At 37.7% G+C, this 19,196-nt stretch overlaps 1 protein-coding gene across 2 annotated transcripts in view; it reads left to right on the top strand.

Annotated features, from left to right (window-relative positions):
- GADL1 (glutamate decarboxylase like 1) overlaps window positions 1–19,196 on the top strand; it is a 178,518-nt gene that overhangs the window by 77,615 nt on the left and 81,707 nt on the right. For both annotated transcript variants that reach the window (XM_032238102.1, XM_032238101.1), the window contains one exon: window positions 17,731–17,930. In XM_032238102.1, the coding sequence (XP_032093993.1) occupies window positions 17,731–17,930 (200 nt within the window). The remainder of the gene's footprint in view (window positions 1–17,730; window positions 17,931–19,196) is intronic.

Genomic DNA, 19,196 nt, shown 5'->3' with positions numbered 1-19,196 from the left:
TCTAATTTTTTTTCAGTGTGAGCGGAAAAGTATAGTGTTTGAGCGGCATATTTTCATGCCTGAGCACCTGAATTTTTTTCACAGATGTCACCTAAGACAACAACGAAATCAGTATTATTTGAAACTCAAAGTTATGTTTATTCAAGGTACCCTTAAGATCCCCCCCACCTTAAGATTCCCCTTCTATTAAATCTATTTTGCATCATTTGTACTAACACCACATTTGTTTCCAACTTCCAAGTCCAGTTTAAGATACACTGCTAGCATTAGGCTTTAACATATAAACAGCTTGGGATCATGCTATCTGAAGGGCCTCTCCTTCAGATAGCTTGATAGATGGCTATAGATAGTCCACCAAATTTTAAGCTGAACAAGTGTAGGTCCTGATTTCTGATAGATCAGAGAGAGATGGGCAAGCAGGTGGCCTATAACTAAGTTTTTGTTAACTTTAAAAAGATGTTACATCAGACTACAATACAAGTAATTAAATGAAGACTAAAATAAGTGTTTTGGCATATTGAGCTTTTTATATTTCTTTCTTATATTTCTTCCTTAGTTGAGAACTTGCTCCTCAGCTTACTTATGCATTAACTGTTTGTTGCTTTTATGGTTTATTCATTCACTGCTCCATCTTCAGTTTTTTTCACAGGGGGCAGGGCTGCCCCTGCCTCCACTAGAATAACTGCTGCCTCCTCCTCCAACAGCAGATAGGCCGGTGATGGGAGTTAAAACACTCCTTTGGCCATAAGTGTAGGCAGGCTGCCAATCTGAACTTTGATCATGTGACTGGGGGACTGTAATGGTTTTAACTTATCTTTGTTGCTGGTGTTAAATAAATTCCACCAATTGTTAGCCAAGGAGCCACTCTAATCCAAGTGATTCTGTCCCTCTTATTGGGACTAGCGGAATTATCTACAGATCACTCCAGGTTTGCCTTTGTTCTGAGTCCACTGAAAGAAGAGGCTACTGAAAGGGATATGCTCCTTATTGAAGGCAAAAATCAATTGCTGAATTATTACCCATATTTCAAGCAAAGATTTGTGATGAACTGGAAAGAACAACAACAGTGATTTCGGAAATTCACAAACTAAAGAAAGGTCATTGCAGAGTTGGTATTTATATATTGGATTTCCAGACATTGTCAGGGATATGGAATGGAATAAACTTGCTTTGACCAATTTTGGAAGAGACTTGCTGACAAATTGAGAAATGAGTTATTGGGTAGTCCATTCAGCCTGATCCGGGAAAATCTTCTCGACAGGCCGAGGAGACGCCCATTAGTGGCCCAACCAAAGCTCCGAGAGCCGGAACAAGCAAGCACGGAGATAAACGGAAAACTTACAATGTATTCGATTGGGTAAAGAGCGTAATTTCTACCCCAAACTAAACTCACCAAAACAGCTTTGCCAAGAAAGGAGACGTCCAAAAGTAGGAGGGAGGGGATTATTACTCCTTTGGAAGCGGGGAGTGAAAGGTCGGAGCGGATTACACATCCGTTTGAAGTGAAAGTGAAACAGCCTCCCGCTTCCGGTTGCGCATGCAAGACGCTCATGGTGGGAAGAGGCTCGGTGGGGGTCAGAGGGGCGGCGAGCGCTTCGTGGCTCCCGGGGTTGGGGGAGCCTCACTGCTCGTAAAATCTTCGCCTGGGGGCATCGCCAACAGCTGCTTCCTGCGGCTCAGGAGGTCAACGCTCTCCCCGCTGCTGCTTGGCCTCAATGCGCCGAGCAGCCAGATAGAAAGGGCAAATAGAGGTGGCATCGCATGCCCGTTGCCAGCAGGCAAAAAGCGGCCACCGCGAGTGGGGAGACAGATCCCCATCAGCAACCTTGCCACCCAGGCTCAGCAGATAGGCGGTACGCGACGGGAATACGCTCCACACACGGGCCAAGGAAAAGAGCCACGAAGGGATAGAGATGACCAGCAGCAACCTACTCTCCAAACACAACCAAAAGACTAGAAGACCTCCAAGACCCCTTCCAAATCTGTTATTGTATAAGATTGTATAAGCAGGCGGGCTGATGGGCCAGTTCCAGCCGCCTGCAAAGGACTTCCCCACGTTTGCTTTGAAAGAAATCTCTGCGCGGGAGTTCAAAAGTCCTGCGCGGGGTTTTCTTGCCATGTGCGTGGCCGCGCAGCCGCGCACCTTAGAGGGAACAGTGCCGTAGATCTCATTCCCTATTGCCAACTCAGTTCTCCATTGTTTCATCGCCTTTTCCGTAAAGGATGTAATATTTTTGCTAATGCCAGTTGTTTCTAAGCATTTTATGATCCAACTATGTGGCAATGAGTCAAATGCCTTTTTGTAATCAATCCAGACCATTTTCAAGTTCATTTTTCTGTTCTTACAATTTTCTAATATCATTTTATCAATTAGAAGCTGATCTTTTGTGCCCCTGCTTCTTCTTTTGTTGCCTTTTTGCTCTACTGGCAAGATGTTGTTTGTTTCCAAATAATCCATCATGTTATCTGCAATAATGCCTGTGAGTAATTTGAAGGTTGTTGGCAAGCATGTTATTGGTCTGTAGTTTTCAGGTGTTGTTCCTTTAGTTGCATCTTTCTGAATCAAGTATGTTTTTCCAGTTGTCAACCATTCATCAATTTGGCCCTTTTGTAAAATTTCATTCAGTTGCCTGGCCAATATTGCATGTAAACTGGTCAGATATTTGAGCCAGAAACCATGTAATTGGTCCTTTCCAGGTGATGTCCAATTCTTTACCTTTTTAACTCGATTTTTGACCATCTCAGTTGTTATTTCTAATACTTGCATTTGTTTGTTGCCAATGCTTTTCTCAAAGTCATGTATCCACTTTGCTTCCTTGTTGTAGTCCTTTGCATTTTCCCACAATTCTTTCCAGAATTCAACTGTGGCCTGCTTTTCAGGTTTTTCACTTTTGGTGTCACCATTCACATTAAGACTTTGATAAAAACGCCGTTGGTCTGATCGAAATTGCTGATTTTGTTTATATTGGATGATTCGTGCCTCATATCTTTCAATTTTTCTAGCTGTTGCTGTTATCTGCTGTTTTACAATCTCTACAGCTTCATTGATGTTTCTTGTATCCAATCTATATCTTCTGATTAGCCGATCTATGATTTTGTTGTTTTTAAGCCGTTGCTCATGCATGTTCCTTAAGTTACTAGCATCTGCTCTTAATTTTTTGATTTTTTGTTCTAAACGGATTTTCCACTTTGGCTTTGATGCTTTTTCTGTTGTGTGACTAGGTACTTTAATTTTAATACCTAGTTCATTAGTGACTATTACAGCTGCGCTGTACATTAACTGGTTTGTTTCCAAGATGGATCCCGGTTCAATTGTTGAAAACACTGCTGTGAGAATGAGCTTGCATTGATGATACAAGTATTCTCACAATCCGATGGACCATTCCACGAATTTCTAATTCCTAGGCTGTTTGGCAATGAGACACACACGCACACTGCAGACTGGGTGAAAATGGTGGTTTCTGGCTAAACCAGAACACTTTTTATTAGGAAAGTTCAAAGAAAGCTAGTCAGCAGTTTAATACAAACAAAGGATCTCACAGTATGTTACAAATCACTTCTTGATTACACATCCTGGCAGAAAAGGCAGGGAGGAGGGACAAAAGGTACTCTTTGATAAGGGGAAATGAGGAGGTATGGAATTGTAAATCACATAAAGTGCTACATTTCAGCCTAGGCATATGGAGTCTTGTTACATGAGGCGGCTTTTAATTATCAGGCAAAAGGATGTTTAAACTTTGCAAGGCTAATTCATCTCTGTGTTGCTTATATCTCAGATAATAGAGGCCTCTCATCTCTGTGTGTATCTGTGTATTGCTATTCACATAGACACTCGAAATGAATTCGGCTTCCTTATCTAAAAGCTTTCCCAGGACTGTTTTTTCCATATGGCTCTTGGCAAATGTTCACTGGGATCCTTTGATCCAGATAGATATTCTATCCTATCCTATTGATCCCAGCTAATTTCACCCAGCCAATTATGGGGTAGTTTCCCACATCTCCTCCTTTTTTATTTTTTTAAATGGAGGCAATTGCCATGGGTTGTTTCTTTCTCACAAATCCCCCTTCCATTGGATATCCGGGAATTATTAATTCTGATGTGTTGACACTTATTAATAAAGCGTGATGCTTCTGGATAGCAGCGTCCGCAATACTTTGCATAGTGGATCTCAATAATGGTATTATGCATGGCAACATAGTTAATCCCAAAAATATCATTCCGATAAAAAATAAACCTTGCTTCCAATTGTTAAAAATACCTCCAAGCCAACCATCAGTGTCCAATATGCCTTTCCAAGTTTGTACAGGAACATGTGCAGTTTGTATCATAGTTCGAGTTATTTTTTCTATTACAATTCCAGAATCATCAATTTGTATACAACAATTACTAAGATTAAATTTACCACACACTCCGCCTTCGGCAGCGAGCAAATAGTCTAAGGCTAAACAATTTTGCATAATATAAGTTCTTGACAATACACTTTCTTTTGCAAGCTTAGTTAATGCCAATGCAGTTTCATTTGTAATTATTTCTAATACAGCTTGTAATCTAATAATGCGATTTATCATGTATATTGGCATTCTATATCCCCACGACCCGTCTTGTGCCCACGTCGCAGGATCATAATATGCAATAATTCTCTCAGGGAGCCACTCATCATCCTTCCAGTTACCTATTTTTATCCCTTTAGAAAGATCTATTGTACGTTTACGTCTTTCAAGAGTATCATATACAGGGACTCCCAATTTCTGTTTTTTTCTCTATAGGCATTAGGAAGAATGATGGTTGAATCGCCCCCAAGATGCATGACCCATACCACCCTGCGGGTAACATATTATAGGCAAAATTACCACATATCCAATATAACCCATCAGGTGAATTCCACACAATAGTATCATTCTCAGGGTCTGAAAGTCCTTTTAACTTAGTTACTTCCAGCAATGAGTTTTCAGGTTGGGTCATATTAGTTTGTGAAACCCAAGTGTTATTTTCCCACTCATTAGAACATTTTAAAAATCCCATAGGTTTATTTCTGTGTTTTTGATTATTTTTATTTCTGGTATAACATATGTGACCTATTATATGAGAGGTAACTTGCCAGGTTTCATTGAAGTTGTTATTAAAGGTGAAATTCCCTTTCCATTGAGCTATTTCAGTATAATTTGCTTCTTGTACATGCCATGGCCAGCGATCTCCCATAGTGGTTCCTCCACATACAAAACAATTTTTTAACATAAGTTCTGTAGCAACTTCTTGAGCCAAATTAATAAACATGTTTTTTGCTTTTGGAGGTGTAGGTAGATCGTTAAGTTTAGCAATCTCCTGCTCATAACTCCAAAAAAACTTTACAGGTTGATTTGTTAATTTTGTTGCTTCAGTCTTTACAATAATGTATCCATAAGGATCCTTTCCTGCTTTATCTATACCAATACCATAATGATAGTATCGGGTGCCTAAAGTACCTGCTACCTGCGCAGAAAGGCAGAGTGGTGTGCAGTGATGGGATTGACAATCAGTAGTGACTGGAGTAATAGAAAGATCAAAATTATTAGGTCCATAGCCACTTGTATACCAATATACACTTGGTTGGGTATAGCCTCCATGTGCTGAAAGTGTCGAGCGAGTGAATAAATATCTATGGTTTTGGATATATGATTGTTCCCATGACTGTCCTCCACAGGTTACCCCCGCGGATCCTGTTCCTTGCCCTATAGCAATTGCTAAACATGTATCAAAACAAACAATGATAGGTGCCATTCCCTTTGAAACATTATGGGCTATGTACCCTGATAATCTTTGTGCTGTAAGAAATTGATGTTTTAAACTAGATCCTCCTTTATAGCCATAAACATAGATGCTACTTGTTATAGGTCCTACCGCTTTTGGTTCATAACATTGTATCCCATTTGGTGTATAGCACTGATTGTATTGTGTATTATTATGTGTGCATGGTGGTATTAAAGTTCCATTGCATTCAGGTTTCATAGTATAATATATTAAGGTCATAGAAATTTTTGTGCCTTGTTTGGTTTTTTGTAAACAGGCTGTGCAAATGTCCTCTTTTATCTCTCTTTTTGTTAGGTGGCGAAAGCTGTCTCCTCCCATCTTTTGTTGGTAACTCAATAATGTTAAGAACCACTCACTAACTGGGGGAAACTTTATACTTGCCCTTGAAGTTACTTCTGCTTTTATCATTTTATTAGGTAACCCTTTTTGGTATTGTATGCATTGATACCAACCTATAGAATTCTCTGTAATTTTTACTTTAATGTGTGATAAACAGCCGTTCTCTTTCGGGTGTGAAATACCTCTCACATTTTGGATTGCCTTTTTGAATTTTGCAGGCAAAAATTGCCATGTAATTAAACACGCTGCAGCTGGATTTTTCAAATAACAAGTTAAGGTAACTTGTGTATTGGCTTCTCCGTATGTATTGTGAGGGTAGATGCATATCCCTTGAGAATTGCAGTTTTCCCCATTGGAGTATGGAATGATAGCTCTTTTTGAGCGGTTGTGTGTGAAAGGAATTTCTTGAATATCCCCCACTATCCCCTTCTTATTCTTGCGTTCATATTCACATGCCCCCCATACAATTAAAAGCACAATTCCCATCCCCAACATCATTAGCAAAAGGTGCAACAGAAAATGCTTACAAGACATCGGAAGAGCCCAAAGATCCCAAAATCCCATTTCCTGTCCATGTAACGGTCCTCTGAAAAATGGGCATCGGGGCTGACGTACTCTGGGAACATATGACCGGCCAATGACCTGTTCCGGACGGATTTTCATCTTGAGTACTAAATATCAAAAGAGGGGTCAAGAGATCCTTGGTGATAATGGTTATAAAAAGGATTGTCAATAGCTTGTTGTACTGTTGGTGTGATACGGAGTTCAGTGTGAGAAGGATTGGTATAGGAAAAATATTCCTCAAGATACTGTTCAATTATCACAATGTCACACGGGATCCTGTAATGAGTGCAAAGTTCACAGGAATAACAGTGGGAGCAGCAGCAATTCTAGTCGTCTGTTGTTTGAAACAAAAGGGATAGGCTTGCTTCGGGATCCTTTTTATCATCTGTTTTTACCGGTCTCTCATGAAACGGTCGTATGCATCTTCCAGGAACCCACAACACTCTGTCCGGGAGTTGCACAGCAGCGTATCCACGTCCCCAGGTAACGAGCTCCACTGGGCCCTTCCACTGAGGGTCTGGTAATTGTCTGTAATAAACAAGAGGGCGGGGAGAAACTACGCTATGCTGAAAATGTCTTTCCCCAGCTGTGGAGGCTATGGGTGAGCCTGTAAGATTTAAAAAATTCTGTGTGTATAAGGCTTTACTTAAACGGTTTTGGATTTCAGGCAGCCCTATCTTAAAGGGGCCTTGCTGCTTATCAAGCATCATTTTTAGTGTTAAATTTGCTCTTTCTACAATTCCTTGTCCTTGGGAATTGTATGGGATGCCAAATTTATGGATAATTTTCCATTGATCACAAAAGGTAGCGAATGCAGCGCTACTATATGCGGGTCCATTATCTGTTTTAATCTCCAGGGGGCTTCCTAAAACTGAAAAAGAGCGCATACAATGGTTGATCACTTGTTTGGTTGTCTCCCCCCGTTGTGGGCTTGCAAAAATAAAACCTGAAAAGGTATCCACTGTGACATGAATATATTTCCAGGGTGCAAAAGAAGAATATTGAGTGACATCCATTTGCCATATCTCACAACGCTTAATTCCTCGGGGGTTAACTCCCATAGGAATTGCGTTACCTTGCCTGCTACAGGTTGAGCACTGCTGGATAATCGCTACAGCCTCCGTTTTTGAAATTCCAAACATCTTCATTAAGGCTTTTGCATTTTGATGAAAATACTCATGGCTTTCCCATGGAGTTGCAAATCCAATAAAACTTTCCCTAGCGGCTTTGTCTGCATAATCATTTCCCTCTGTTAGCATACCAGGAAGTGACTGGTGACTCCTAATATGAGCCACAAAATATTGAAATTTTCTATCCACAATTAATTGCTGTAACTGTAAAAACATATCTAACAATTGCTTATCTAGGGCTGGTGAAAGATAGGCATCAAACAAATTATTAATCACTTGGTAAACATACAATGAATCCACAATTAAATTAAATGTTTGATCTTTTAATTTCTCAAATGCTAATATGGAGGCAGCCAACTCAGAACGCTGAGCTGAACTCTGAGGGTGTGTGTGGTAAGTCACCCACTGTCCTGAGATTTGATACACACATGCACCCCTGTTCTTAGTTCCGTCAGCGAAAACTGTAACTGCATTTTTAATTGGCAGTTTACTTTGTAAGGAAGTCAATTGTAAATGTTGTAGATTCAGTAACAAAAACCTATAATCTGTGGGATAGTGGTATTTAATTGTCCCCAAATAGTCACTTAAGGCCAATTGAAGTGCATCTGATATTTGAAAATATTTTTCCCACCAAGGTAGTGGATATGGAACGTAAATAGTTTCTGGATCCATTCCCAGTACAGCTCGAGCTCTCTCTCTTAACTTTATAATTATCTGGGATAACAATAGAGGTTTTGTTGAAACTGTTCTCCCCGGGCTGTTTGCTAAGTGTATCCATTCAATCACTAACACTTTGTTCTGTTGTGTTTGCAACAAACACCCTGTGGGCAAGTTTTTGGTATTGAAAATAGCAGCTGAAATAGGAACGTGTGAAATCATCCTGTCCACCCAGGTCTTTGCTAGGGCTGCTTCAATGAGCTGAATACACAGTTTTTCTTTGTCCCCTATGGTTAGCATAGCAGCAGGCTCCTTTCCTCCTGCCAGCAATGCAAATAAAGGTTGTAATTGACTCGTAGTTAATCCCATGTAAGGACGTGCCCAGTTAATTGAACCCAAATATTGTTGTAACTGCACCAAACTACATTTATCCATTTCAGGTAGTTTTGGAATTACTGGTGAGGCATGGGATGTCATGATTTTATGCCCCAAATATAAATATGGTGGCATGGTTTGAATTTTTTCTGAAGCAATTTTAAATCCTTTATCATTAAATCCCTGTATGATCTCTTTTATAACTTGTGAATGTGCATCCTGTGCATTCTTTTCTATTGCTAGCAAGATATCATCCATGTAGTGGTAAAATAGGATACCTCTATACTTGGCTCTAAAATGTTTTAAAATATTATTAATGTAATATTGACAAAGCGTTGGGCTATTTAGCATTCCCTGGGGTAAAACTTTCCACTGATACCTTACTGTTGGCTCACTATAATTTAGTACAGGAATTGTAAATGCAAATAATACTCTGTCCTTTTTATGCAAAGGTATTGAGAAGAAGGCATCTTTTAAATCAATAACTGTTAATTCATAATTCTGAGGAATGATGTTAGGATTTGGTAGACCGCATTGCAAGGGTCCCATGGGCTGAATTACTTCATTTATCTTTCTTAAATCTTGAAGCATTCTCCACTTTCCTGATTTTTTCTTAATTAAAAATACAGGAGTATTATAAGGGCTATTTGACAATTCTATTTTTTTATCTAATAACAACTGTTGCACAATTTCTTTTAAGGCTTCTAATTTAACAATAGGGAGGGGCCACTGATCAATCCAAATTGGATCATTGTTTTTTAATGTAAGCTTCATTAAAGGGTCCATTTCATTTATTCTTAATACAAAACATTCATTACCATCAGTTCAAAAAGCTATACGTAAGCCAATGAGCTCTATTTTCTTACTGTCTCTGTCCCTCTAGGTCTGAAAGCAGTTACACACACACACATCTCTCTCTCCCCCCTTCTCCTGTTTCCTTCCAAGGAGTGACTCAGGGGGAAAGGAAGGGGGGGAAATGGCTGGGTGCTAACCTCTCACAATCTCTCCTTTGTTCTCACTCTGCCTCCTCTTAACAAGCTTGGAAATGATAACACACAAGCATACACACATACCATTAAACAACTTTGCAACTTACTGTTTCTTTATATAAAGGAAATCAAAGTACGTGCATACCAACTTTTACCATATTAACACTGCAATCAAACTGCTTGTGTAAATTAACTTCACATGCAAAATCCTTTGTCATGCATTCTTCAAACAGCGAGGAATTTCAGAGAGCAGTTTAAATCCTAACTACTCTTCTCACCCTCACGGCTTCAAGCCAAAGCCCATTTACAAACTTCAAACATCAATTTAATTCAATTCTCCTCTTTCTCTTTACCTCTGTCTCACTCTTTTATCACTCTTTCTTTACCTTATTCCAAAGTTAAGGTTGCCCCAAACTGAGACAACAAATCTCTCCCCCACAAATTAACATGCAATTTTAAAACAACCGGTCGGATACGTGCCTTAATCACAGAACCTGGGATAGAAACCTCTAGCCATTCCGAGCTAGACTGGGCCAATTGGATTCCGCCGACTCCTTTAACGGCAGCAGCAGTTTGCAAAGGCCAAGAAGAGGGCCACTGTGTAGAACTTATCACTGAAACATCTGCGCCCGTATCTAAAATTCCAGTAAAAGGGACGCCATTAAGAGTTACAGTCAAAAATGGCTTTTGAGCTTTTACTCCTGTAGTAAGGTAATTTTCATGGGTAGTAATTAACTCTCCCAAAGGTACTTTTTCACAATGCCTAAGAGGATTATGTTGATAAGGATCGAGTTCTAAAGAAACAGGTATCACAATAGCAGCGTCCTCCCCCGCCCTGACTGTTAGCGGGCTGTTGCAAATACATGCTAAAGCTAAGGAGGAAATTTTTGTGTCCTCTAGCAGAAAAGGTGATGCCAAAACCTTACGGGATATAAGATCCCTGTGAGGGTACAAAATTAAGGGAGTTGCTGGTGGAAAATGAGTTGCTGACATATTTAATGGCAAAAAGTACACCAATCCTGGAGTAAACATTTCAATTGTTTCTGAGGCTTGAATTACCACCGATTGCACAACTGTTTCCTTTTCTGCAAAATCAACCGGTTTTCTGGGAGAGGCTACTATGGCTATGGGTTCTGGTTGATCAGATGGCAATGAAGGTATGGATTTATGATTTTTGGAAATGAAATCTGGACAATTTATGTTAAAAGTGGCTCCTTTAATTAGCGGGCTGGAACCTCGCCCGCTGCCTAGTTTCCCGAAAATTGTTGTCTATTCTCATTTTCCCTCTGATCACCTCTTCCTCTGCACTCTCTTGCCCAGTGGCCGTTTTTTCCACATTTGGGACAAGGGTTTTTTGGCCGGGCTCCTTCGTTCTTAGCGGGTGATCCTGCTCCCCCCCCCCCGGGGCTCTGCATTGATTTTTAAAATGTCCTGGTTTCCCACAATTAAAGCAATTTCCCACCTTTGGTCCTCTGGGTTTTTGATTGTTCTGATTTACTATGAATGCATCAGCCATTAATTGTGCCTGATACGCAGCGGACCCTACCACTGAAGCCTTGCGCAGATAATCTACCAAGGTCTTCGTGGGATCTCCCCTCAGAGGTTCCAAGACTTTTTTACAATCCTCATTAGCATTTTCAAAGGCTAGCTTTATCATCAGTTCTTTTTGAGCTACCTCATTATTAATTTCTCTATTTATTACAGTCTGCAATCTTTCCACAAAACTGCTATACGGTTCCCCATTTTCTTGTCTAATATTAGTGAAGCTAGAAGTGGCAGCAGATTTCATATCATCCAAATGTGCAAAGGCAAATACTGCAGCTTCCCCGGTTACCTTTAAACAGTCCTCGGGAATGGTCATTTGTCGTGCAAATGTGGCAAAATCTCCCCTTCCTTGTAACTGGTGAACAGTGAAATTAGCATGATTTCTCTGCAACACTTCACATTGTTCTCGGAATATGGCTTTCCATATCATTGTTTGCGTCATGCTAAGGACTGTTTTTGCTAGTGAATACCATTCAACCGGTAACAAGGCATAATTATCAGCTAAACTTTCAATTAAACCCTGAACATATGGAGACAATAATCCATAAGTTGTTATGGCTGATTTTAAATCTTTTAAAATATTATGTGACAAGGGGGTGAACACAGGATTTTGTCCTGCAAAATCAACAGGAAAGGTGGCTAACATTTTCAAGTCGTCCAACTTCACATCGTCCCCACTTCTCTTTTTTTGCATTCCTGCAGTGAGGGGACCGAGTGAGTACTCAGTACTTTTTAAAACTGGATAAATATTAGATTTTTCTTCCTGAGGAGCCTGTTGTTTGATCTCTTCTTTTATCTTTTCTACAATCTCTGATGTGATTTCCTCTTTTACCTTTTCTACAATCTCTGTTGTTACTTCTTCATATTTAGGAGGGATATCAGATTTTTCTGGGGTGTTAGATTTTTCTTCTTGAGGAGTTTGCTTCAAAATCTCTTTGCTTTCCCTTTTCTCTCCCCCTATAGCCTTTGTTGTTATTTCCTCATACTTGGGAGGGGCAGTGGGGTTTAGAGATGCTAATTCATCTGCCTGCTTTTTGGAAAGCGTGAATGTGTCTCCGTTATCCTTTAATATAATTTTATGAGCTCCAATAATCTGTCCAATTTCCTTAAGGTGAGCCTTCTGCTCTCTGGACAGGGGTCCTGTTCCCTTAAGGTGGGCCTTCTGCCCCTTAGACAAATCTGCCCCCATACTTACGGAAAGCGCGCTGGGTAAGAGATGGGGATATTGGGCACGCTGAAAGTCCGTCCGACCTGTCCGGGCCTCCCTGCGTCGCACCTCGACTGATTCCTGGCGTTGTGAAATGGATCACGTCGGGGGTCACCACTTGTGAGAATGAGCTTGCATTGATGATACAAGTATTCTCACAATCCGATGGACCATTCCACGAATTTCTAATTCCTAGGCTGCTTTGGCAATGAGACACACACGCACACTGCAGACTGGGTGAAAATGGTGGTTTCTGGCTAAACCAGAACACTTTTTATTAGGAAAGTTCAAAGAAAGCTAGTCAGCAGTTTAATACAAACAAAGGATCTCACAGTATGTTACAAATCACTTCTTGATTACACATCCTGGCAGAAAAGGCAGGGAGGAGGGACAAAAGGTACTCTTTGATAAGGGGAAATGAGGAGGTATGGAATTGTAAATCACATAAAGTGCTACATTTCAGCCTAGGCATATGGAGTCTTGTTACATGAGGCGGCTTTTAATTATCAGGCAAAAGGATGTTTAAACTTTGCAAGGCTAATTCATCTCTGTGTTGCTTATATCTCAGATAATAGAGGCCTCTCATCTCTGTGTGTATCTGTGTATTGCTATTCACATAGACACTCGAAATGAATTCGGCTTCCTTATCTAAAAGCTTTCCCAGGACTGTTTTTTCCATATGGCTCTTGGCAAATGTTCACTGGGATCCTTTGATCCAGATAGATATTCTATCCTATCCTATTGATCCCAGCTAATTTCACCCAGCCAATTATGGGGTAGTTTCCCACACACTGCATTAACCATTTTCATGATAGGGGCCAACATTTTCTTAGGCACAGTTTTTAGTGATGGTAAACGTTGCCTTTCCACATTAAGCAGAAAATGCTCCATGATCTTATCCTTCAATTCTTTTTGTTTTTGAGTTAGTTCATCAGTTGGTTCAGTGATAACTGGTTCTAGTGGTGGTGATGTTATTTCCTCCCCGAGAGCTTCTTCTGGGAGTTCTACTATAATGTCTTTAGTTGTGTCTTGAATATCAGTTATTTCCGCTTGTGATATTGTTTTTTGGGTTTTGCAATTTGCCTGAATTTCCTCATGTTCAACTTCACTAAACACTTTATTCCGTATAATAAATCGCCTTTGATCTGCTAGTCGTTGTTCACTAACATTTGAATCTGGATATTGTTGTTTCCATAATTCATGCATTCGCTTTAAATAGCCTCTTTTTTCTGGCTCTGAGTTGTAGTAACAGGCCATTATGGCACGGTTTTCATCTGCACTATATTTTTGTCGTTTTGTTGGCTGGTCCACTTGTAGCCCACTTGTCGACGGATGTCCAGGGACCCCAACTTACGCCGCTGCCCTTGTTAACCCGCGCGACGACCGATGCGGTATGGAATTCTTATTTGCTTTTTTCACCATATTGTATGGGTTGGCGGGTTTTTTTTTACGGGACCAGATGCCAACCTGACCCCAACCCTCCTCCTTTCTCATCTGGGCTTGGGACCGGCAACGGCGGAGTTGTTGTTGTTGTTGTTGTTATTATTATTATTATTAATTATTTTGCTTTTCACCTTCAAAATAATTGCTGGTTGATTCTTATGTGGATGAGAAATGCTCATCCACATAAGGTGTCTTCCTGTTTGCATGTATGTGTGTGCATGTGTGGATATGTATTTCATATATGTACTTCATGAAGTATGTCATTAACATGTTTGAGATTATGTATCCTATTAATTTTATTAGTACTTTTGGTTCCTTTTAACCAACATTTGGACATAAAGTCTTCCTATAAATTACATGAATAAATTAATAATACACCACCTTGATTTTCCTTTTGTTAATCAGCTTTTCACAATAAAATTGCTTAAATACACTTAAAAGTGTAGACCAGTATGACTTCATTTTTATTTCTGAAATCAACTATTCAACATAGCTACCATAATGGCTGCCTCACAATTGCTAGCTTCAGCTTTTCTCTTTTTTATGTTTTTTTTCTAATTAGTTCTTACTAGTTAGCTTATCACAATTATCAATTCTTAGCTATGCAATTTCAATCCCAATCAATGTATACTCTTCAATTTCTCACTATCTTATGAAAATCTTATTTTTTTAATGACTGAAAACTATAAAAAATAGTGTATATATTTTCATAATAAAAGGATTTGACTCTCCGGTTAGAGATTACAAAAAAAAAATCTTTTTCTCACCTGTTAAGTAGGGGTAGATAACCTGACAATCTCTATATTAAGAGTAGGACTATTGCATTTCTTCTCATTGCAGATGATAGTTTGGGTAGGTTGAAACTGTAGATCAAAACATTTGATCTTATCTATATTCCTACATCTATATATAGGCAGTACTCATTTAATGACCATTCATTCAATGAACATTCAAACTTACCATAGCACTTAATGAATGCTAGTGACAATTGGATACCTTAACAGTGTCACAGCATTCTTCCCCACTTGCTTCCATCAAGCAAAGTCAGCTTTCAGGAAGCCACCAGGAAGTTGCAAGTCGCAGTTGTGAGAGCTCCTTGCTTAATAACTGTGTGGCCCTTGCTTAACAATCGCAACTAAAACTTCCAGAAATGCCATTGATAAGTTATGACTCTCACTAATGACATAATTTCTGTTACCAATTTGTGTTGTTAAATGAGAAACAACTGCATTGTATACCAATCTATTCTGTATCATATGATTCGGAATTAAACAATTGTTTAATCATTTATACTAGTTTTTCAAGTAATGCCTCATTCCAAGGAACAACAAATACCAGGAAATTTCAATACTATCATGCCATGATTTCATGAAATTAAATATTATTTTCATAATCCCTGATTTTTGTTTATATCTTTCTCATATCCTGTTGTGTGAATTTGGCTGTGAGATTCACCCTGAATTCATTCACTTCTCAAAAGCCCAAACATTATTTACGTAAAAATGCTTGTATTTCCTATTTACACAAAATTTGCATACTCAGAATTCTAACATTGAGGTTCAGTTGTGAGGTAGTTCATTTCTGCTATAATCTCCCTAAGGAAGTTTCAGTAAGTCTTAAGAAGCTTCTTTCTTTCAGGTCCTAATCCCTTTTCACAATATGTGAAAAGCATTACTTATAACTTTGTTTCTAAAACTGCTGGGAAAATGCATGGAATGTTATTGTTGCTAACTTAGAAGACCTCAAGCTTGTAAACAGGTTGGAATACATAATTCAATCAATGTAATGATTCTATTTTTGGTCATATGGTTTTATTCAGTTCATATTTCACTGATGTCTTGTATTTAACATAGAGATTTGTATAGATTATTTTATAGATGACATTAGTTAATTAGAATGTAAACATTCCTATAAAAGCAAGCAATGTCCTTGGCATTCTTGATTTCTGAAATCTAACAAGCAGTAGGAAAGGGAATCCTTCTAGAATAAAAGCTTATCTTAAGTTTAACGAAGTTTTTCAACTATATGGAATAATATATTTTTATTTTCCAGAGGAAAAAGATTCAGAATTCTAGCATGGCTTAAAAGTAAGGCAACATTGTATAATGAGTATCTGAAGTATAGGAAGATTTCTTATTTTGGCTTGGTTCACATATCACACTAAGCGTTTTATAGACAATGATGACTAAATTCACACAATACTCTTAAGCTCATGCCAAATAAACCAAGTCTACATAAACTTTGTATGCTTGAGTATGTTTAGATTACTTATTTTTTTATTTTGATGCTTTCTTGAAGCCTTAGACCTTGCATCCCTTCATTATTGTCTTCATATATCTTTAACTGATGACTTTGATCTTCATGAAGTCATTTTCAAGGCATATTCAGAGTAGTTTAATATTTTGCATTCAATACTGGTGTTTTTGCAATGGTATTTTCCATAGAAATAATGTAAAGAGCGAAGACAGATCAATAACTAATAGAATATTTTTTTAAAAAATGTAGATTATTTTGTAATAAAAGAGGTTCTTTGCTATTAGGTTTAAACATAGCCTATTATAAAATTTTGAAAGAAGATGAAAGTTGATTTGTACTTGTATCTACTTTTTTGTGCAAAATCAACCAATTATATCATAAATTTTGAGGCATGATGATAAAGAAACATTTCAAGTCTAGTGGGCATTAGAACACTTTGTGGCTGTGAAAGTGGTTCCATTTGGCATTGAAGCCAATATGTCATTAGAAATTCTGGAAGGAATCTTGTGAAGCTCTTTAATAGCTTCAGTAAGAATTTATTTAAAACTCAATAGACTTTTCTTAACAGATAGTCTTCGACTTACAACCATTCCTTTAGAGGCCTTTCGAAGCACAATTGTATTTAAAAAGGTGACATAATCATTTTTCATACTTAGGACAGTTGCAATTTCTCTGTAATCACATGATCAAAATTCCATCACAGGAGAACTACATGTATTTATTATAGTTGCAGTGTCATCTTAAAGACAAAGTCATTCTCTTTGTTGCCCTTTACTATCTCTAGGTAACTAAGGGTCACAAAGCATTCAACTATAGATCCTACTAAGAGTAGATGTGGTTGTTTTGCTGCTATGAAATCTACCAGAAAAGAAACCTGAAGTAAAATGAAAATTGAATAGTATTTGTTTTTATTTTAGGGAAAAAAAGCAGTGGTTGCAAATGTGGAAATTTGAAAGGGCCATAAAAAGAATGAGGAGGAATTCCCGCTACTTTGTACAATAGTGTCTTGAATGGACTGCCTCTAGCTGTGAAGCAAAAAGAAGCAACTGAAGCAATTCTTTTAACTTAAAATAGAAATTTGGAATAAGAAAGGATTATTGAGTTTTAACTAGGTTCTTAAAGTAGTAAATGTTTATCTTTTAAAAAATCTATAATACTTAGACCAGTGCCATTAAAACTGTGTTTTTCCTAAAATAATAATTTGACTACATAATTCATCTTTAAATCCTGTCCCTTTCTTTTGAAGAATGTTGGTGCTGCTGAATTTGTGGTTCCATTATGTCTTTTTTAACCTATTTTAAAACAATTGCTTATGGCCCTTTTGTTTCTAAAGATGCTAAGTTGTGCAATATTGGCTGTTTTTGTTATATGCCAGAAATTAATGTGTTATCCTGAATACCGTAAAGATTTTTAATCCTGTTTGATTTTGTTTTACAGGACTTGCTTAAGAGGTGCTACTCTGCCAATGCCTCATATCTGTTCCAGCAAGACAAATTTTATGACATCAGCTATGACACAGGTGATAAATCCATTCAGTGTAGCAGAAGAGCAGATGCATTTAAATTCTGGATGACATGGAAAGCTCTGGGGACAACTGGCCTTGAGGAGAGAGTAAACAGAGCCCTTGCTCTAGTCAGGTATGAAATATGAAATATCATATTTGTTTGGGGTTGGGATAACTCCTATAAGGAGTTGGAAATTGGAAACATAGTTCAAATGTACTTAGAGCAAAATCTTAGTTTTCCAATTGGAAAACAAACATTATTCTCATGTTTCTTTCTGGTTTCTCTCATGTGTCTTAATGTAAATATATTCTAGGATGTGACGTTAAATTATGTTTCTCATTATCTTGCTTTTTTCTGCTTGTGATTAGAGATGTTGATTATTTTCAATGGATATTTTAATTTTTGATTTATTTTATCTATTTAGAACACCCATATTATAACGAACTTTAGCTAACTCTGACACCTTTTAACTAAGTCCTTTGTAGATGAAGGTGTTATATAAATAAGATTTTTTTTAAAAAAAATCCATTCCTATGTCTAGCAAAATTGCATTGTGCTGTGTTCAAATCAAGGAAACCTGTTATATAATTTTTCTCAAACTCCTTGAAGTAATTCAAAACATAGTTCTCATTTGTAATGAAAACATTTATATGTAATAGTAAAAACATAACTTCTAATCTCCCAATTCAGTACATTGTAACAAAATATTGCATTATGGCACAGAAAGTAAAGGCATGGGAGGGATTTTATTAGAAATAGATTAGTATGAACTAATACAGTTTTTTGATTCTGTTATATTTCTAATAATACGTTTGAAAAACCATAATATTTTTAAAAGCTTAACATGCATTTTATTATATCAACAAACTTTTTATTAAAATATTATTGAAAATGACAATATTCCTGGTATTCCATAATAGTATGCAAACTATGTGTTTTGATTTGTAATGGATTAAATATAAATAATAGTTTCATATAAATAAGCTAATTACTTCTAAAACAATATTAGTTGTATTTAATACTGGGATATTGTTTAAGTTATAATCTTTTATTAAAGTCCCAGTTACCAGTAGATTTAACTGATTTAATAGGCTTTTTAAAAAAAGAATAATATAGCATAATTTTCAAAAAGCATATGAGAGAGTTATTTTAGAAAAAGTGCCCACCTTTTTAAAATTTTTGCCTGAAAGCCACTTGCCAGTCTCTAGAGAAAACATTGTATATGGCCAATGGTATAATTGTTATAAGGAATTATATTCACTACATTCCCTCTAAACCTTAGCTTTTACAAAAGCTAATTTATAGGATTATTGTTAGTAATGTAGCAAGAGAATACTGTGCCTTATGCTTAAACATTCTCTAAAAGAAGTGTCGTAGAAACATGTAGCTAAGAATTGG

This window comes from Thamnophis elegans, chromosome Z (genome assembly GCF_009769535.1).
Source record: "Thamnophis elegans isolate rThaEle1 chromosome Z, rThaEle1.pri, whole genome shotgun sequence".
NCBI classification, from domain to species: Eukaryota; Metazoa; Chordata; class Lepidosauria; order Squamata; family Colubridae; genus Thamnophis; species Thamnophis elegans.
This window is presented reverse-complemented; position numbering and strand designations above follow the sequence as displayed.